Below are 21591 nucleotides of genomic sequence, written 5' to 3'. Positions count from 1 at the left end.
TATTGTCTGGTAACTATTAGCTAAATTTGACTACAGAGTTACTAAAGTTGGATACTGGGGAAAAGGGATGCCTCAGTGAGTTCAGGGAACCCAAGTATATTGTGAGAACAAGAAGCAACTTCAGATAAAACAGTGTGTATACTTATTCATATACTTAAGTGGCCTTGTGTATATTTGTCTTTTGACGTGCTTTTCCTTTTCTTTTACTTTAATAAATGTTCTGTATTAATTGTTTACGCAATGACTAGTGTGGTTCCTTTACTGGGTTGTACATGCCAAACAAATATACACTAAGAGCCAGTTTCAAATTATCCTTAAGGATTTTGAGGCACTCTCCCAGGTAACATTGTGGGATTCTTTACAAATTAGAGCAGGGACGGGTGAGACATGGTGCATCCATTAATCTTGCTTATCTGGTAAAGATATAGGTGAACAAATGCCACGTCAAAAATCTTTAAATGTACATGTTATTTCAGCAGGAAACAAAACCACTTAACTTCAGAATTAGTTAGCAAAATCTGATCATTCGACCCAAAACGGAACTGATTTCAGTAAAAGCTCCATCCATCAAGAGATTATTTAGCAAATAACCCAACTATAAACAGTTCAGATATGGTTCTAAATTATACACATTACAAAGTGCATTTTTAACACCTCATGCCTGCCATGGACTGGGCATGAACAGCTCATGGTCAAATCTCAAAGTGGGTCTTCAAATCTTTCCACCTTCACCTCCGGATGTCTAAAACGCTATGTGAATTCCCAAGTAACGTTTTGAGAGTCTGTCAAGCTAAGGTAATTAAGTGCTTCCTTCTGCAAAAAAGCTTTCCTGTCTGATAGGTGATTATCAGAACACAATACTTTCTTCCTCCAATACCAATGCATGTAATTCCAGGAAAGGTCACCGAATAGGAACCAGCAATGGGAACCCTCGCCTGTTTGTTGAGACCATTACTAGGGCTGCCATCGTCCCAGGTTGGAATCCACTCATTTGATAACCAGGGATTGGCTCGATCTTCTTCATAGCTCACCAAACACAATGCCACCCGACAGAGTGAACTTACAAGTCATCAGTGGGATTGAAGGAGGTGGGATAACGTCTGCTTGGGAAATTGCTCAAAAGATTAATGCAAAAACATCTAATACCTGAGAAAGTCACACTCAACTACCCTATTCAGAAGTAGATTCATGGAGTAGCCACGTCAGGATGTCCCAATCAATAAAGATCAATTGAATAATGTGTTTAAGAGTCTCTGGCTGGCTGCCACATCTAGAAGTCATTTTTTACACAACCTAAGCATAATTATTCCAGCACAACAGCTCTGCAATATTACGAACATATAAATTAGGAGCAGTAGGCCACTCAGCCCCTCGAGCCTACACCATTTAATAAAATCATGCCTGATCTGATTGCAACCTTCACCCCCCCCCCTTGTTAATCAAGAAACTTTCACCTCCCCTTTGTTCATCAAGAAACTATCTAGCTCTGCCTTAAAATTATACCAAGATTCTGTTTCCACTGCCTTTTGAGGAAGAGTTCCAGACTCACTGCCCTCAAGAGAAAAGATTATCTAAAATGAGTGACCCCTTATTTTTAAACAATAACCCCTAGTTCTAGATTCTTCGCCAAGAGGAAACATCCTCTCCACATCCACCCTGTCAATAACCCTCAAAATCCTAAAGGTTTCAATCAAGTCACCTCTTATTCTTCTCAACACTAGTGGATACAAACCTAACCCCTCCAACCTTCCCTCATAAGACAAACTGCCCATTTCTTATATTAGTCTGGGAAACCTCCGAATTGCTTCTAATGCATTTACATCTTTCCTTAAATGAGATCAATCATGTACACAATACTCCAGATGTGATGTCACCACTGCTTGTACAACTGAAGCAGAACCTCCCTACTTTTCCACTAAATTCCCCACGCAATAAACAATTACATTCTATTAGCTTTCCTAATTACTTGCTATACCTGCAGACTAGCATTTTGCGATTCATGCACTAGGATCCCAGATCCCTCTGCAATCTCTCACCATTTAGACAATAAGCTTCTTCATAATTCTTCCTGTCAAAATGGACAATTTCACAGTTGCTTACATTATACTCCAAACTAGTCAAGCTTAGATGGGCAGTATTTTTTTTATTTACATGTTGTTCAAAGAGTTGTTTGGCAATACAGAACAAGCATTTCTGAAAAGAAATATATATGCCGTCGAATATTTTTATCTTGCACTTATCAGGTAAGATGCAAGGATGCCATTTCAAAGGGAGCAACAAGTTGTACTGCATGTGAAAAGGGATGCTGATTGGTTAGCAAGTTGGCTCTGATTGGTTGAGGCATAGCTATGGTAAATGCGTCAGGGAGCTATTGTCGTTCCATGCTTTTGTTTATTCATAAAAGGTGCAATGTCTGGACATATTCTTTTTGCCTACAGAGGACAGGGCCCTGCAGATGAATGTTTTTAGTTCCGACCAAGCAGGAGTGAGCTACATTGTGAGCCCCACCAATAACCTGAAATAGGTTGTTAGCGCACGACAGATTGTTCAATAAGTGCTGCCCAAACACAGAATCACATTTAACGTTAGTAATTAGGCCAAAACTTCTAAGGAGTGAAAATCATTGCTGAGCAGTGACGTCACTCCTATTCCTTTTTTAAACAGTGCTGTAGCTCCTCTAATCTCCCTCAGGCTTCGGAACTGGGCCTCTTCAAAAATTTGAAGTGCCCATCTCTTCATGAGGTAGGGTCATGAGGAAATCAGGCTGCATTCCCTTTTGACCACATTATCTGCTGTATTTCAGCAACTCTTCAATCAAAATTACCCCAAAAATCTTTGGGACATTTAAATAGCTTTCTACTGTGTTAGTGAATGAGTGCGTAGGCTGGCAGGGTGGGTAAGGTGGCAAGATGCTAGGTTGCAGAAGTGTGGGGGGGGGAAAAGAGAGTAGGGTCCAATCTGGGTAGGGTGGTAAAATGGTACAGTCGGGGGGGGGGGGTAAAGTCAGGAGGTGCAATAGGGGGGGGAAGGAGAGAACGAGTCAGGGGCGTGGTGGGTGGAAACGAGAGAAAGAGTTTGGGGGGGGGGGGGTGCGGGAGAGAGGAAAGAGGACGTCATAGGGTTTGGCAGGCGGGAGCGAGTTTGAAGGCGGGGTGGATAAATGAGCCGGAGGATGGAAGGTGGAGCGAGCCAGAAGATCGGGATGGGGGTGGGGAAACAGGACAAGCCGGAGGATCAGGATGGGGGTGGTGGGGGAACGGGACGAGTCGGAGGATGTCTGGTGGCGGGGGGGGAGCAGCGGTGTGTTTGGTCAGGTTGGAGGGGGAGGGAAACTAATCGGCGGAGTGTGGGGGACACGAGAGTTGGAGGATTGGATGGAGAATGTGTCAGAGAATTGGGCGGGAGGTGGGAAAAAAGAAGAGATATTGCATCAAATAAAATTGCAAAAGAAACTTAAAAGATTAAAACGAAAGGTGATCAAAGGGATCAATAAAATATAGCAGTCCTTATTTAAGGGGAACAAGTGAATCCCTAGTTAATACTCCCAAGCCCTGAACACAATTAAATACACAACCAGTATACAATTAACATGCCAGCAATTCAAGCCATGAAGATACGAGTTGCAAAACTGCAGAATTCTTTCTCAGAGGGTTGTGAGACTCTGGAACTCTCTCAGAAGACAGTGGAGACGGGGCCATTGAATATTTCTAAGGAGGAGGAAGATGATTGTTAGCCAAGTGAATAAAAGGGTATCAGGGGGTGATGGTGATGTAAAACTCGAAACACAAACTGATCAGCCATGATCTTATTGAATGGCGCCGCAGGCTCCAAGGGCAAAATGTCCTATTTCTGCTCCTATTTTGTATGTTGCTGGTTGATGAGTGCCACTCTCCCATTTGCCTCGCACACGCAGCTTCTCCCCCTAAACTGCCTCGTTACTTTTAAGACCTGGCTCAAGTTTCACGTTAATTGCCTATTAAATCCACTGCAGAAAGTTACAGCTTATAATTAATAGTGCAAGTGTCCTTTCGCCAATGTAATAATTGTTACTGAATTGCCAATCCATCTGTCCTGTCAAGAAAGGGAACAATTTAAACCAGAGTCCCACTCTTGTGGTTAGAGATCTGACTTGTCGTAAAATTTTAAATGCATTTTCTTATATTTCCTTTGTCTCCTTTCTCTCTGAAGCAAATCCACCTCCCCCCCCGCCTCTCTATCTACCTTTCTGTACCAGATTCGATTTGATTACATTGTTTCTCAGTTTTTCTTCCATTTCTTTCACAATCTTCAAATCTCAGTTTGAGAAGACACACTGTCGGTGCTCTCGTTCATTAAGACAACCTCTTGCCCTCACCATCATTTAACTCACTTCCTGCAAATTGCAGCACAAATTTTATTCACACCAAAGGTCGCAGGAAAAAGTCTCAACAGACCGCACAGTGAAGGTGCCCTGCTTTAGAAAGCTTTGGTCTGTTATAACTTAAAAGCTCAAGATTAAAAAATGATTGTTTTATAAACAGTATTTCTTAGCAAATTTCCAGGGCGAGAGAGACCAGGGACGAATGGAAATCTTCTAGTTAGTGGGCAATTCCTAGACATTCATATTGGGAAGAAACAAGGCAGCTATTTTTCTCGTTAGAAGTGATCACTGCTTAATTATTTCATGTAAAAACCCTGCGCCAAGCACGGAAACACAAGAGGTTGGTATTCAAACAATACATTCATGCACTGAGTGGCAAAAGATCGATCTACAGCCATGTGCACAGGCTTCCTTCACAGGTCAAGTCTCATTACTTTCAGCATGATTGAGAGAATAAATTAGCTCTCAAGAAGAACCTAGTTACTGCCACTCAAACCTAATGCCTGGCAGGTCATAGCGTGGTCATGTCGTCTTTCCTGAAGAGAAGCAAGGTCTGGAAAAGGCAAAACGAGGGACTTGATAATTACTTTTATTTGAGATTAATTAATTGCTTAAATCCCCAAGTAACTGAGGTAGTAAACAGAAGAGTGCATACAGTTATCTGCAAATACAGAACGCTCTGCTGAGCTAGCTGATCTCAGCTGAGCAGTATATGAGGCCGCACAGATCTCCTTTGTGATACCCATCTAAGGACAGACCATTAGCCAGGTTTCCGGTTTGTTATGGCCCTGTTAGCTTGAGCAGGAAAGGACGAGCATGTGCATTTCAGGTGAGTAATCTGGCCTCTGATGCCCAAAGTTAAATAGTCTGGTAATATTCATGGGGAACATGCCACAAGCCCATTATATGTAGGAGCAGAAATGGGCAATTCAGACCATCGAGTCTGCCCCGCCAGCCATTCAATAAGATCATGACTGATCGGATGATAGTCCTCAACTCCACTTTCCCGCCTTGTTCTCATCACCCTGGAATCCCTCACTGATTTAAACCTGTCTATTTCAATGCTGAACATACTTCACGACCCAGCCTCTCCAGCCTTCTGTGAAGAATTCCACAGATTCACTACCCTCCGAGAGAAGAAATTCTTCCTCATCCATGTCTAAAATGGGCGACCCACTCCTCTGAGTTTGTGCACTCTGATCCTAAAATCTCCCACAAGGGGAAGCAACTCAGCATCGATCTTGTCAAGCAGCTGAGGGCAGCGCGGTAGCAAAGTGGTTAGCGCAATTGCTTCACAGCTCCAGGGTCCCAGGTTCGATTCCCGGCTTGGGTCACGGTCTGTGCGGAGTCTGCACGTTCTCCTCGTGTGCGCGTGTGTTTCCTCCGGGTGCTCCGGTTTCCTCCCAGTCCAAAGATCTGCAGGTTAGGTAGATTGGCCATGCTAAAATTGCCCTTATTGACCAAAATTGCCCTTAGTGCTGGGTGGGGTTACTGGGTTATGGGGATAGGGTGGACGTGTGGGCTTGTGTAGGGTGCTCTTTCCAAGAGCCGGTGCAGACTTGATGGGCCGAATGGCCTCCTTCTGCACTGTAAATTCTATGAATCTCATGTCTCAATAAGGTTGCCTCTCATTCTTCTAAACACCAATGAGTACAGGCCCAACGTACTCAACCTCCTCAGATTAAAATCCTTCCATAACGAGGCTCAACCTAGTGAACCTTATCTGGACTGTTTCCAATGCCAGTATACTTTGTAAGGGCGTTTCCCGTTGATTCCTTTAGTTCCAATACTTTTTTATAATTTTTGGTCCATGGATCGCAAATTGAGACATACCTTTAAGTCGATTAGAGGAAGTATGGAACTTAAAAGTTGCAAAATGGTACACTGCGTTATGAAGTTGTATATTTTGGGCAGTAGAGCACAGAATTTGATGGCACACGGGAGATATGAGGGGTTTATTTTGATTGGTTGGCTGGTGGCCAATCGATTGACCAGGGACAGTGATTGTGTCCTGCCAGGTGAGGTTTTTCCGGACAGAACCCGGCAGAAGCCGTTGGACCATCAAGATGGTCTCGGTCTCTCTCTCTGTGTGTCTGTGTCTCTCTCTCTCTGTGTGTCTGTGTCTCTCTCTCTCTCTGTGTCTGTGTCTCTCTCTGTGTGTGTCTCTGTGTGTGTGTGTGTCTGTGTCTCTGTGTGTGTGTCTGTGTCTCGCTCGGTGTGTGTGTCTCTCTCTCTGTCTGTGTCTCTCTCTGTGTGTGTGTCTGTGTGTGTGTCTGTGTGTGCGCCTGTGTGTGTGTCTGTGTGTGTCTCTCTCTCGGTGTGTCTCTCTCTCGGTGTGTCTCTCTCTCTCTCGGTGTGTCTCTCTCTCTCTCTCGGTGTGTCTCTCTCTCTCTCGGTGTGTCTCTCTCTCTCTCTCGGTGTGTCTCTCTCTCTCTCTCGGTGTGTCTCTCTCTCTCTCTCGGTGTGTCTCTCTCTCTCTCGGTGTGTCTCCCTCTCTCTCGGTGTGTCTCCCTCTCTCTCGGTGTCTCCCTCTCTCTCGGTGTCTCCCTCTCTCTCGGTGTCTCTCTCTCGGTGTCTCTCTCTCTCGGTGTCTCTCTCTCTGTCTCTCTCTCTCTCTGTCTCTCTCTGTCTCTGTCTCTCTCTGTCTCTGTCTCTCTCTGTCTCTGTCTCTGTCTCTCTCTGTCTCTCTCTCTCTCTGTCTCTCTCTCTCTCTGTCTCTCTCTGTCTCTCTCTCTCTGTCTCTCTCTCTCTGTCTCTCTCTCTCTGTCTCTCTCTCTCTGTCTCTCTCTCTCTGTCTCTCTCTCTCTGTCTCTCTCTCTCTGTCTCTCTCTCTCTGTCTCTCTCTCTCTGTCTCTCTCTCTCTGTCTCTCTCTCTCTGTCTCTCTCTCTCTGTCTCTCTCTCTCTGTCTCTCTCTCTCTGTCTCTCTCTCTCTGTCTCTCTCTCTCTGTCTCTCTCTCTCTGTCTCTCTCTCTCTGTCTCTCTCTCTCTGTCTCTCTCTCTCTTCTCTCTCTCTCTTCTCTCTCTCTCTCTTCTCTGTCTCTCTCTCTCTCTGTCTCTCTCTCTCTCTCTGTCTCTCTCTCTCTCTCTCTCTCTGTCTCTCTATGATGTGCTGGGGAATCCCTTTAGAAAGTTCCCAAGTGAGGGTTTATCCGGCAATTTCCCAGAAGTGCTAACTTCCTTTGGACAACTGCGCTGGGCTGGGAATCATCCGACAAAGCAATTTAAATGGTTAACTTTGGATGGTTCTGTCAGCTTTACCCTGATAGTTACTCTGAAAGAGTTAGAGAGAAAAATATCACTTCTACACTTCTAACTCCAGAATAATTATTTAAACACCCAGACCCAGCCTCGCACAGGATGCAGACACCGCCCACCCTCCGTAAAAGTGACTTCTTTGTCTGCGCCCCAGTTATTCCATGACGTTGCTGCCGGGGGTGCGTATCGCTGCTCCTGTCTCATCCAGCCTGAGTGAGGGAGATTAGGCAAGACAGCAGCTTCAGAATCCCAGCATTGGTAAATCAGTCAAGAGTGAAAATCTGCCAGAGATTGCCACTCTGAGGAAGTTACGAGTTAAAGACTCTAATCCTATGCATCATTATTTTACACCCCTTTCCTCGCTGTTTGTTATTTGTGATTTATGAATGAGGACCCCAAATCTCTCTATGCTGCAGCTTACTCCATTTAAATAATATTCAGCTTCTCTATTCTTCCTACCAAAGTGCATAACCTCACATTTTCCTACATTATGTTCCATCTGCCAGATTTTTGCCCACTCACTTAACCGGTCTATATCTTTATGCAGACTCTGTCATCCTCACCACTTGCCTTCCCACCTTAAGAAATGGACAGAATGATTGGAGACCATCAAGGGGAATTTAATCACAAATTAGGAAGCATCATTTAAAAAAATATACAAATTTAGAGTACCCAAATAATTTTTTCCAATGAAGGGGCAATTTAGAGTGGCCAATCCACCTACCCTGCACATCTTTGGGTTGCGGGGGTGAAACCCACACAAGCACGTGGAGAATATGCAAACTCCACACGGACAGTGACCCAGAGCCGGGATCGAACCTGGGACCTTGGTGCCGTGAGACAGCGGTGCTAACCACTGGGCGCCAACATGCTCCCTGGAGGTGTCATCTTAAGTGATCATAAGAAATAAGATTCGGCCATTTGGCCCACCGCGTCTTCTCCGCCATTCAATGAGATCATGGTTGATCTGATTTTTGATTTGAATATCTTCTCACACTTTTCCCCCTAGGGCAATGATAGGTAAGTGGCGGAAGGATTCCCAGGTTGATTATCTGTCCGCTGAACCGTGAGTCATGAACAGTCCAAAACCATTACATATCTTTTGCTTCAGGACTACAAACTCAATAGAAGCGCATCGCATCTTCTTTAATTGTAGCACTATTATTATTATTGAGAAATTCTTTCAACTTTGTTTCTCTTGAAATTACTCCCAACAAGTAACACTTTTCTCAAATAAATTAGTATTTGCAGTTTCATAGAAAACATTAAAACTGACGCATTGCGATCTTTAATAGGATTCTTTTGCAGGTTTGCATTATTGCAGCCACCTTCCTGTTTGTGTCACTGGCTGTGACACTCCTAATTGCTTGGTTTCCTGGCTCAGGTAAATGAGATTCAGCAGAAAGCTTTCGTCACCAGTTCCAAATGTGACATTCGGAGCAGATTTGAACTTTTAAACCAAGGCAGCAGTGTACCATTGGAAATTTACATAGTGAACGTTCAGTTTTGGGGGAGGGCATTTGTCACTGATGTTTCTGTCGATTCTGAGACATCAATTTCTGACGTGCCAGCGTGAGTGTGAGTAGGAAATTCATCCACTTATTTCTTTGAGCATGTAAAGATATCAATCAATAGAGGAAATGCTTGGGATGCTGGGTTCCTCTCCACTGGTTCAGGTAGCAGGAACAGTTAGTCCCACTGGCAAGCTTCCTTCTGCAGCGTCATAAAGAACCTGTCCATTTCAGCTGTAGATGGGATGAAATTCTCAATTTGATGGCTTTCCGACATCTGTAGATGGCCATCCCTTTGCACAGTGGTGTTGTGCAGCGGACAAACAGTACACAACCACAAATGAAGACTCTGGTGAGTCATTTTGATGGCTATTACCATCTTAGCTCGTTGCAATAGATGATCAATTATTCAGGAGGTAGATAGGAAAAATTAATAAGATCTCAGCACCTTTCCACCCCACCAATGAATTCTTCAATGGTTCAATCTCACTGCACCAAAAAAGTCCTTTCAATATAAATGGGGAGGAGAACACGTGGGCAGAGGGAGATGAAAAGCAGGATGGATATTTTCGTGTTAAGTTGATTACTCGATTTCCCCCTTGTCGATCTTAGGTTTTCATGGACGAAACTTTTTTGCACGCCTCTGTAATTCTTGCTTTTCAATCTTCCCCCTCAACCAATGAGAACTGCCTAGCCTCACGGCACATCTAGTAGCACATCTGAAATGAAAATAAAACACATCCGGGGCATTTGTCAAAGAGTAGGGCAATTAGTTGCCCACTTCCCTTCAGCTTAATTTCTACTTGCCCCAGTAGGCACAAAATTACTGTCCGCTGACCTCATATGTTTCTGAGTCCCAGGGAATCATTCTTGATACATCACAATCAAACATCTCAAAGACCAGATTTCTGCAATTACTTCAATTGGGTTATTGTAATAATATTTTTAAAAAAAATTTAGAGTACCCAATTCATTTTTTCCAATTGAGGGGCAATTTAGCGTGTCCAATCCACCTCACCTGCACATCTTTGGGTTGTGGGGGTGAAACCCACGCAAACACAGGGAGAGTGGGCAAACTCCACATGGACAGTGACCCGGAGCAGGGATCGAATCTGGGACCTCGGCGCCATGAGGCAGCAATGCTAACCAATGCGCCACTGTGCTGCCACCCCTAAATAAAACAAAAATTAAATGGAACTGCATTCACACAAGTGATGGGAAAGGCTCCAAGGGGCAATCCAGCGCTGTTGGACCACTAGTCTACCAAGGTTTCTTCAGGTAAAACACATTGAAATGCAGGTGCACTCCCACTGTCCCTGCGCAAATGTTAACTTTGGGCACTTTTCAGTAAATACCAACATAACCCAGTGTACGTTGCAGAAGGAAAAAGATGTTTTACCGGATACAGAAATTAAGTAGTGGCACTCAGCATGGGGCGGCCCGGTGGCACAGTGGTTAGCACGGCCTTGGATGATTGTGTGTAGAGTTTGCACTTTCTCCCTGTGTCTGCATGGGTTTCCTCACCAAATCTAGAAACTGGTTCACTGTAACAAATCAGAAGACTTTGGGATCATCTCAAGAGAACCAAGTTAAAAAAACTATCCAGTCACTGGGGTTAGGCAATTCTTTTATAAAGCTAATAAAGTGCAAGGATTTGTAGCTTGTAAAATTGAATACAGCCCCATGAGGTTAAACGGAGACTATAATGCAAGAGTCAGACTGGACTATTATATAAAGCTCATTCCTGGTCACCACACAATGCAGTATTTCTCTCTTATGGTTTCTGTCAGCACATGGATGACTTTGTTTTAAGGGCTAATTTACCTCATTTAAGGGTGGTGGTGGGGGAGGGGGGGGATATTTTATTCATTTAAATATAAAACTCTATTCTTTACTCATTTGTTCAATGGACTACTCTCCTCACTTTAGCTTCTGTTTTCTCTCTACCATTAGGGCAGCACTCAAGCGCACTCTGTTGCTGTTGTTGAAAGCGGTCACTAACCAAGTTTTGAGTCATGTTTTCAATCACAACGTGAGAACCAAATATAAACATGAATATAAAATTCAACCAATCTCAAGACTAAAGGCCAAAAAACCAGAGGTTGTCATTTAGTGTTCCGAGTGTTTTCTTACCCACTATTCATGTATAATTAGAACCAGTACTTTATTGATCATTTTGCATGTTTTTCATACTCTTCTTGACCCCTTCCAAATAACAGCATGAACCAGAAAAACTGAATTGTTCTCAGCAACAATTTGAATCGAGATGGTTTATTGCCGTCAAATGGAGTTGAAAACAAGCAACTTAATTCGGACTGTACAGTGAAAGAGAAAACATTGTTATCCTGAACTTGTGCTGAGGTGCTGCAGGGATAAGCATGAACGTGTATCGCAATTCCAGCACCAAATTCCCGCTTGGCTGTTATTCATATTGCTTAATGCAAGTTTTATGATCAAAAGTTCTCGGCATTAAAAGACCGCTGAAAAAAAAGAGCACATTATCAAAGTTGTCATCTTGCACTCATCAGGGCAGCTGTTCAAGATGAACCAACAATAACAGTTTATACTGCATGAGAAGAGAATGTTGCTCGGTTGGCAAGTGGACTGGTGATTGGTACAGATGTTGCCATGGAGAATGCAGTAGAGAAAAGTTAACTGCCAAGCTTTTGCTTCAAATTCAAACCAGACAGGTTGGACTCTGATCGGTCAAAGGCATTGTCATGGGGAATGAACCAGGCAAAGACAGTCCACCGAGTGCAGAGTTCACTTGCCAACCAATCATCACTCTCTTCTCATGCAGTATAAATTGTTGCTCCCTTCACTTTCAGCTCATGTTGCACAGCTGTCCTAATGAGTGCAAGATGAAAACTTTTGATATTGTGTCTCTCTTTTCAGTAATACACAAGTTCTGTACTACCAAACAACCATTAAAAGATGGTCTACATTGGGATAGTGATTACACTTCAATAGCTGTGAAGAGGGGTCTCAGGGAGTCAAGGGATATGGGGAGTGGGTGAGAAAGTAGAGTTGTGCCAGAAGGTCGGCCAGTGTTTAATTAAATGGCGGGGGGAGGCGCAACAGAACATGTGGTCTACTCCTGCTCCTATTTCTTATGTTCTTATGAAGTGCTGCAGGATGCTCCAAGGACTTATAAACAGCTTCTTGACGAAAAGGTAGGTTTCCTCCTTGCTGCTACTAAACTGATAATCTGAATTCTACTGATTTGGGGATGGAACATTCAAGCCTCTAATTTCCAGGCTCTCTTGCGCTCATCTTCGGCAGTTGCTATTGCCCGAGGTGAAGATGTTGACCTCCATGTCCTTTCACCACAGGAAGGAGCGAATAAAGAAATTGATTGCACTCACATACAAGAACATATTTTTAAAAACATTCACTGAGCCTGTACATGCTGCCATTTCTTTTATGCTACCCTCACTGCATCACTTTCTTTCCTTTTCCCCACTTCTCCAAGACCGAGCTGAACTAAGGCTTCGGACACAGTGCACAGGCAGGTGGAGAAATGAGAGGTCCAGAACCAGGGCCGTTAATTTTCTTTCCTCCCTCGTCTGCTTCTGAGACGAGCCAATGTTTACAACTCTGCAAATTACCTCCACACCAAACACTGTACGTGTGAAAGGAGTTGGCACAGAGCTAATCCAGTGGCGCCTGCACCGAGCATAAGTCATGTTTTTTTGCCACTTAATCAGAGAAGCTGCAAAGACAACCGATGTAAGAAATAAAACGATTACAAAAGAGGGTGTTCTTCTATCGTCATGTCCAAGTACATCATTCGGACAATGCACACAACCGCCATTATACGTTACAAGCACCCGAAGCGCTTTCAAATAAAATATCTAAACATGAAACCTAATATTTTCAGCTACAATATGTTGCTTGTGACCCAGAGCTTTTGCAGTTTATTTCTTGAGGGTATTTGGGCAAGCTATTCAGTTGAGCAGTGAATTAACCTGGGACATGGCCAAGTACTTGGAGGAACATCAAATGGCTTATGTCTATATACTCATAGTCTGCACTTCTGTAGAGTTTAATTACGAGGGCAAAGACATTCGCAAAATGTTTTCTTAAAAGACCAAGGTTCCATCTTTCAAAGCGCAGCTGAAATAATGTGGCCAAATGATCTTTGTAAGATGTGGTTTCTACTCTAAAACTCTAAGAGAAAGAGTTTTGCATATAAACATGATTTCTACTACATTGTTTACTGACAGAATATTCATAATTATGAATATTCATAATTATAAGATACAACAACAAAATTATATCACTTTCAGCTGCATTAAAACCGTAAATAGAAGTGACTTTTTTTTCTGTTTTATATTTAAATTCTGTAGCTCTCATTGCACAGATTTCATGATGGTAATTTTTCATCTTTATACAAGAAACATTAATTTCTATAACAATTAGGTAAAGGCTTTGTCAAATATGCATCAGCATTCAGGACCTTGAAACTCATGTCGTCGTTCACAATTTTAGGAATTTTACAAAGAAATCAAACTTGTTAATTTAGTCAACTTTATTAAAAACGCAGTCAAACTATCAGAATTCCATAATCTAGCAAATGCCATTCGTCACATACCTCATCCTGTATGGAAAATTAACTTAGATTTGTCTATGTCTTTTTACCAAAACATCCATTTGCGAACTGGTTCATGGAGTTGTCCCAGCTATCCTCGAAATTGGTTCCACAAACCAGGTTACAGACATCACCATTACCCATTTTTAAGGTAACAAACTTTAAACAGGGCATAATCAGAAAGGAAACGGGCAGAGCCAAATGAAGGTGATCAAAATAGTGACTGTGTAGAAGGGACTTAATGATGAGACGAAGACCAGAGAGCAGAGGAGCTTGTCCAGGGAATACCAGAGGGTGGCCCTGATACAGGAGAAGATATGGTTGCCAATAGTGGGGCAAAGGGATGGAGGAAGGTAGAAAAGAATACCATTGGAGGCAAGCAGAGTCTGAGGTGGGGGTAGGGGTGGAGGACGTCACAGAGAAAAGGAAGCTCAAAGTTATGAGGGATTTAAACATGAAGATCGCAGTTGTAAATTTGGTGCTTTAGGAAGCCATGGATTGATGCTAGGTAAGCAGAATTTGGCGTGGGACAGAATATGTTGGATAAATTGAGGTTTACGGGAGATGGGAAGCCTGCAGGATCAGCCAGGACAACACTGGAGTGGTCGAGTCTGGAGGTAAAAAGGCATGAATAAGGGATTGAGCAGCAAAAAGACGGATGTAGAAATGCAAGTGGGACGAGGTTGCCTGGGTGATGGAGTAGGTAGGAGGTCGGAAACTCAAACTGGGGTCAAATAGGATGGCAAGGTGGTAAGTAACATGGTTCTCTATTGGATTGGCGATGGAGTTCATGACTGGGCCCAAAGAGAATGATTTCTGCCTTCACAAATATTTAACTGGAAATACTGCAACTTTTCCAAGACTCGATATTAGACAAAAGATCTGACAGAACAGAGGCAGTGCCGTGGTTAAAAGAGGCAGTGGGGAAATAATGCTGGGTGTCATTAGTGTCTGACGCAATGCCTGCAACTGAGGCTGGCAAAGGAAATGAACAGAGATCAACAATGCCAACAAAACTGCCCTCTAAGTAACACCGAGATTTAAAAAGATCTAAACTTCCTTTCTGATTCAGGAGTTGTTGTTTTTTGTTTGTTTTTTTAAATCAGGAGCATTTGTATTTTAACATTTAACCCTGTTTCTATCTGAACGAGCATCATGATTTGAACTGTCCTCTTTGAGCCAATTATTCAGGATCACGAGTCAAGTGAATAGGTTCTGCATTAAACCTCACCAGGAATTCTATATTCAAATGTCTCAATGAGGAATACTATTGGATAGAAATGGGACAAGAATCCCCCCATAGCAAAAAGGGGGGAGCATGATGAGAAAATAGGGAGTGGGGGCAGTTGCATGGGAAACATGTGCAAGTATCCAACTATAAGATTCATTCTTCAGAATGAAAAACACAGTTCTGTTATCTACATAGCAATTTTAGACTGTCAGCTGCATGTCGATCATACATAATCTCTTCAATCAAAATGATCAAAGGGAGGAATCATCCTGCTCTTATTCCATGTTGCAAAAAAACAAACAATTCCCCACTCCTCACTGTAGACCATGATTGGGCCCCGACTATAGTCCCACAGGCAGGTCTCTACACAGATCAGGGCAGCACGGTGGCACAGTGGTGAGCATTGTTGCCTGGGGCACTGAGGAACCAGGTTCGGTCCTGGCCCCGGGTCACTGTGTGTGGACTTTGCACATTTTCCCCGTGTCTGTGTGGGTTTCACCCCCACAACTCAAAAGGTGTGCAGGTCATGTGGATTGGCCACGCATAATTGCCCCTTAATTGGGAAAAAAAAGAATTGGGTACTCTAAATTTTAAAAGAGAAGAAAAAGGTCTCTACACAGATCAATATGCTTCACTTCAAGACTGATACGACAGACACACTGAACATCTTTGGTGATCGAACCGTGACAGTAATTTCTTATCCTTTTTAACAGGTTCAGTTCACTTTTACAAATGATTCTTACCCAGCTGAAGTATTAACACTGCATCCTCAACAGCTTTCAAAGCCAACTGGAAGTGTCTGTAAAAGGGATAACACAAAACTCTTCTGCTGAAGGATACAAGAACTTCTTGAAGAGAACGGTACGTCTGTATTGTAGAGAAAAAAAAATATCCATTGATATACATCTGTATCATAAAGACCAGACTGCGTTTACTTTCAAGCCAGGTCAAGTACAACCATCAAGAATTTTATTTCAGGAAAGGTAAAGATGAATGACGGTTTTTATCTACAATGGCAGACTGTAAATACGACCAAGGACATTGCATGCGACTGAAATAACAATGTGAAAACGACCAATCTTAATTCACCAAAAGCTTGAATGCGTGAATTAAAAAAGTAAAAACCTTGGGTTACACTGCAGAGGGTTTCAATTATTCCAGCTGTGTTTATGCACAGCAAGTGGGTTTCACCTGGCAGCACAGTCTTGGGTTCACATTGAACTTCTGAACTCAAGTCACATGATCTGAGGGAGAGGCCCAGCACCGGCCATGTATTTTGAGGAAGGAAACAAAACGTAAATTTCTCCCCCTTTCTCAGGATATTTGTTGAACCTTCCAGCAGCCACTCGCATTGTCAGTGCAAAGGTTAGATCAAAGAGGTGGGGAGGGGGAGGGTGCTTTTTGGAAATAACAGGGGGAAGCACAGAGTGTCACACTGCCACATTACACTGCAGTTGAATTGTAGATTTGCATTAATTGCTCCAACATCAATCGCACTTTCATAAATAGAGACCGGAGTCAATACCAACTATTTGAATTCAACAAATTCAGGCAGCTTCCTGCGCAGTGGAAAAATGTGGAAAACACTGAACTGTCTCACTGCTGGTGGGCTACAGTGTCGTACAAACTAATTCAGTTGGGTCCCTGGCCTATCGGGCACTGGTGATTTTATCTGTAACAGCAGTGGATGCACAACAATTAGCATGTACTTTTACAAGAAGAAAATGGAGTTAATAAAGGCAGCTTTCTTGTTCATTATCTGCTGACCTTTTCTTAAAAAATGCAAATATATGAAGAGTAATAGAGAATGAGACCTATTACTAATCACAAGAACATCACCATACAAAACATGGCCCAACTTTGCCCACCTCAATCTGCTGCTGAAATCTTCATCCAGACTTTTGTTACCTCTGGACTTGAATATTTTAATGTACACTTGGCCAGCGTCCCATCTCTTACATGCTATAAACTTCAGTTCATACTGCCCATATCCAAGCTCGCACAAGTCTTGTTCACCTAATCCCCCCGTGCTTGCCGATCTATACTGGCATCTGGTCCGGCAATGCCTTAATTTTTCTCAACCTGGTTTCCAAATGCACTCATGCCTCACCCTTCCTACCGTTGTAAATTCATTCAGCCCCACAACCTTTACTTGGCAATGCTTCTGGTGAACATTTCATTATGTTAATGGTAGAATATAAATGATGCAAGTTACTGTTCCCACGTTGCGGGTTCCGTGGTCAGGCAATTGAGCTGTAGTTCTCATCAAACAACAGCCATGGCCTTTCATAGTCAGGCAGTGAGGCATTACTGATAAGCAAACACTTTCTGATTGCAAAACAAGTTGAAGCCTCTAATGACATGTTTAGTCCTGAAAACAATCAGCATACAATAATGGTTTGCCAAGTTTGGGTCTTGCAAATAGTTGGGAGTGCAGAAAACATTTGTTTGAATTTAAGATTTGTTCTACTACCAGGAGGATAGCTCGACTTCGCAATTTCTGAATTTCAAAAGGAGGTATTTGCACCTATCAGCAAGCTCCAAGCTTTGGACTGCTCATGAATAGATGCAATTCGAAGGCCATGTAATCAACCAAAACCTTTTATTGGTTTTCTACTGCTGTCTACTTTTTACTTTGAACAACTTGGATTTGTACTTGAAGCCTGAACGCACACAGTTTATTCTTCTGTTACTTGAAGATGGAGAAAGCAAACGATGACTCAAATTAATTTTGTGAACCATTATAACAAATGCCCAGAAGGATCATGTTGATATTGTGTTCCTAAATTTCACTTTGGTTTGTAGGGAGTGAGTGGCTGCCCACAGGCATAGTTTGTATACAGCATCACTGAATTGTTACAGCACAGAAGGAGACCATTTGATTCCTCATGTCTGCACCGGCTCTCCAAATGAGCATCATGGCTTTAATGCCAATCCCTGCCTTTTCCCCATACCCCACGCACATTGATTATTCAAACAGAAACATTGAATGCCTTGATTAAACCTGCCTCCACCAGTCCTCCGGACACTGCTTTCCAGACCCGAACCACGCATGGTGTGCAATATATTTTTTCTCACATCACTTTTGTTTCTTTTGCAAATCAATTTAAATCTGTAGAGTATGACCGAAGCATCTGGTACAATCTAAACCGGCAGAACGCGTAGATTGCAGGAGAGGACGCAAACAGCCTGCAACAGTCAAATAGTCTGATCACAGTTAGTGACCATGCTCATACAAGAATAATTGTCAATTGGGCGAGATAAAGGAAGTCTTGGGGTGTATACCCTGGGAATATCACTCCTTGGAGAGAAAGGGGATATATTGGGAAAATATTTTTTTCTCGCAGATCAACGGCCAATGAATACACATCCATATTGAAAACTAAATATGCAAGTGCACAGCTCACCTAATTCAAAAGGTAAGCAAACAGGCACTCAAACATGGGCTGTTGTCTCTCGCTGTTCTGAGAAACTCTCCCATATCAACCTTGTACAGTAGATAACCAAAGCATTATCAATCTTCAGTGACTCTCTTTTGGCTTTTATCCAACAACTAAAGAGGCATTTGCCATCTGTCACTCCAGTCGATCAATGACTCGTAGCAACTTGGTACCCATTTAGGTTCTTATATCCACGATTGCAGAGTTAATGTTCTAGAGAGATAAGCTTTGATGACTGAACATTTATTTAGTTGCTGGGTACAGCTGGGAGCTCTTAAATTAACTGATTTTCCAAAGTCTATGCACGAGGCAGCACAAATGACATAAAAAGGCATCTCTCTTACTTCAAGCCAACACAGTGTCCCGCTCAGTTTCCAGATGTTCCATGAGGATTCAGTCTGGAAAAAGAAAATGACTGCATAAAAAGATTGTCCACTTGAAACACTTCAACATCTTTTAACTTTGCTCTGAACATCCTAAATGTTTCTTAAATACCAGTTGTCCGAATGAGGGGGTGGCAGGAAGCTGCAGACAGACAAGTAGCACAGAATGCCCTGAATCCTTCCCCTTCTGAAATATGAATGAAATCCAGCCCACAACGAGACAACTGCCCTCTCTCCCTGCGATCCATGAGGGGCCCTTGGTGCAATATGTCAACACAATCTTAAGTTATGTTGGTGGACCAGGACAATCTCTCAGCCAGGCAGCACATAAAAATGGCTCAACGTGAGAAATGGAACAAGAGTTGCTACAACGATCTGCTTTCGAAAATAAATACTGAAGTTCTCTTTGTACATTGTGCACGACATCAGAAAAGAAACTTCATTAAAAGATAAAGTTAAAACTTTGCACGGTTATGGTAGTAGAATTCTACAAAGGACTTGATAAGCAGGTCGGAAATAAACTGACTGGCCTTGAAGTTGACTCTCAGTGGCTGATGTTGACGGTTGATGCCCAACGCTGAAAAATAACACTGCTTCCCCAGCACCGACATTGCTCATTCTAATGAGCCCAAACCGGAGTTTAAAAAAAATTAACAAGTATGAATTAGCAGCTGGACTCACATTGGATTCCCCTTCAGTACTGCGGACTTCATAAGCATATGCAAGGAGAATGTCGAGCAGGCCGAGGTAAACATTCTGGCAAGACCTTCTATCCAGCAGGTAACTCTTGTTGCTGAAGTTTCGCAACTGCTCTTTTTCATCTTTAGAAAATTTGACTGAGGGTAAGAGACAAATATATTTTTAACAAGAGTCATTCGATAGTGTAAACCCGAGCATTGCTGATAAAGAACCTGAATATTTTGATAAAAAGAATCACTGTTGAAGCTCTCCGTCTTGCACTCATTTTTAGTAACACTCCCGAATCAGTTTTTAAACCAAGTTTTAGAAAGTCCTCTTTTTAAAAAAAAACATTTTAAAAGGTGTCCAGTAACATTAAGTTTTGTTAACTGAAATGGCAGAATAACTGTCCTTTATATAGCACCGTTTAATATAATTTCCAAGGGTGCTTCACAGAGGCATTACAAATCAAAATATATGTCATTGAGCCATTTGAGATACGAGGTAAATGCCTTAAAAGGAGCAAAGGGAAGGAGAGAGCCAGACAGGTTTAAAGAGGGAATAGCAGAGCCTAGGGCCGAGGCAACCAAAAGTACGTTCCTTTGGCGGTCTAGAAATTCCAATGGTGTTGCAGCCAATTTAAGCAGTAACCTGATGTATAAATTGGCCAGCTTTCTAGAAGTCTCAATGTGGATTACCAAGGGAAATGTCTGGGAAGTTCCCTTGATGGACTTCACACTGTCCATTGTCTGAACACTCTACAAGGCATAAGGACAATAAGCCACCAGGCTTCCTGACTCCAGAAACTTCCGGGAACAAAGAAGGACTAACGGAAGTTATGTCAGGCGGGTGCCAAGGACGTCGTGGGAGATCGAATCTCCTTTGTTAATATGGATTGCCCCCCCCCCATTGCATGCCACCCCTCCCTCCCCGACAACATTGTGGGTGTACCTACACCTCAGGGCCTGCAGCAGTTCAAGAATGCAGCTCGCCACCACCTTCTGAAGGACAACTAGGGATGAGCAATAAATGCTGATCCAGCCATGCCCACATCCTATGAATGAATAATTAAAAAGCCAATTGTCACATGATTGAAACCCCACTTGTGAAAAGCTATGACCACAAGCTTGTCGGTTACAGCAAAAATGAAGTCTGCGGTCTGCAACAGTAACAGCATGAAGAACATTGCAGAATGTGTCATTCTCCCTCTCCCTGCTTTCTCAAATTTGGACCCTTTTTCTCTACATTTTGGAATACATCACAGATAGACAATTTTAATCAAAAGGAACTCAAAGTGCCATCGCATCCACTTTGGTTACTTCTGAAAACATTTTAAAATGCAGCATCTTTACACCTCTAGCTGTTTCTTTCCTTTAAAGAAATCAATCCAAGGCATTATGCCAGCCAATGAAACAAAAGATTAAGACACCACAGTGCACACAACACATCACCACAACACTGCTGAGTAGAAGGAAACACATCGGTCTCAGCTTGTCTGATTTTATACTTCTCCCCAAAGACACACAGCAAAATCAGCCTTCACAACAAATTAAACAAGATTCACCTCAGGCATCCAGCAACCGTGAATGATGTCTGTCCTCCCAGAAAGGGCTCCGATTTATACAATACAATAAATAATTCACTGGTATTAAGATCCAGTTGGGGACCAGTAATATGTTGCTCGAAGTAGACAAAGTTGGAGATTGCAGATACTCACCGAGAGTAAAGCCACAAGGTTCCACAGATTTTAAGAAAAAATAAACATCACTCTGAAGTCAGTAAAGTAAAACGACTTATAACATTTATTTTAAATTCTAATGTTCAGAACTAACATGAGGTACATGTGAATTGACAGGCGTTGGTTGACGTCAGCAGCGAGCAAGACAGATCACACTGATTTCTCAGCAATCTACCCAGATGTCAGTTGTACAAGCAAGTTAAAATTCGGTCTGCCTCATGAAGGATTACAAGTCTTCAGTCTTGAAGGTCTGGCCCTTTAATTTGTTCCAAACGTTGTTCCGACTTGGTGTGCCTCAACAAATATTTGCCTCCTGATAGTTTAATCTCTTCTCCTGCGACTTTGTTCCACTCGCTTCCCAAGACTGCACTCCAGCACCTCCTCATAGTAACTCCAGCTCTTC

General features: G+C 42.7%; 1 protein-coding gene across 6 annotated transcripts in view; it reads right to left on the bottom strand.

Moving 5' to 3' along the window:
* Positions 1-21591, bottom strand: part of shq1 (SHQ1, H/ACA ribonucleoprotein assembly factor) — a 174155-nt gene that overhangs the window by 92360 nt on the left and 60204 nt on the right. For all 6 annotated transcript variants that reach the window (XM_072472235.1, XM_072472234.1, XM_072472240.1 and 3 more), the window contains 3 exons: positions 19454-19608; positions 18734-18787; positions 15693-15816 (listed from right to left, as the gene is read on the bottom strand). In XM_072472235.1, coding sequence (XP_072328336.1) covers positions 15693-15816; positions 18734-18787; positions 19454-19608 — 333 coding nt within the window. The remainder of the gene's footprint in view (positions 1-15692; positions 15817-18733; positions 18788-19453; positions 19609-21591) is intronic.

The sequence above is a fragment of the Scyliorhinus torazame genome, chromosome 13, assembly GCF_047496885.1.
Source record: "Scyliorhinus torazame isolate Kashiwa2021f chromosome 13, sScyTor2.1, whole genome shotgun sequence".
NCBI lineage: Eukaryota > Metazoa > Chordata > Chondrichthyes > Carcharhiniformes > Scyliorhinidae > Scyliorhinus > Scyliorhinus torazame.
This window is presented reverse-complemented; position numbering and strand designations above follow the sequence as displayed.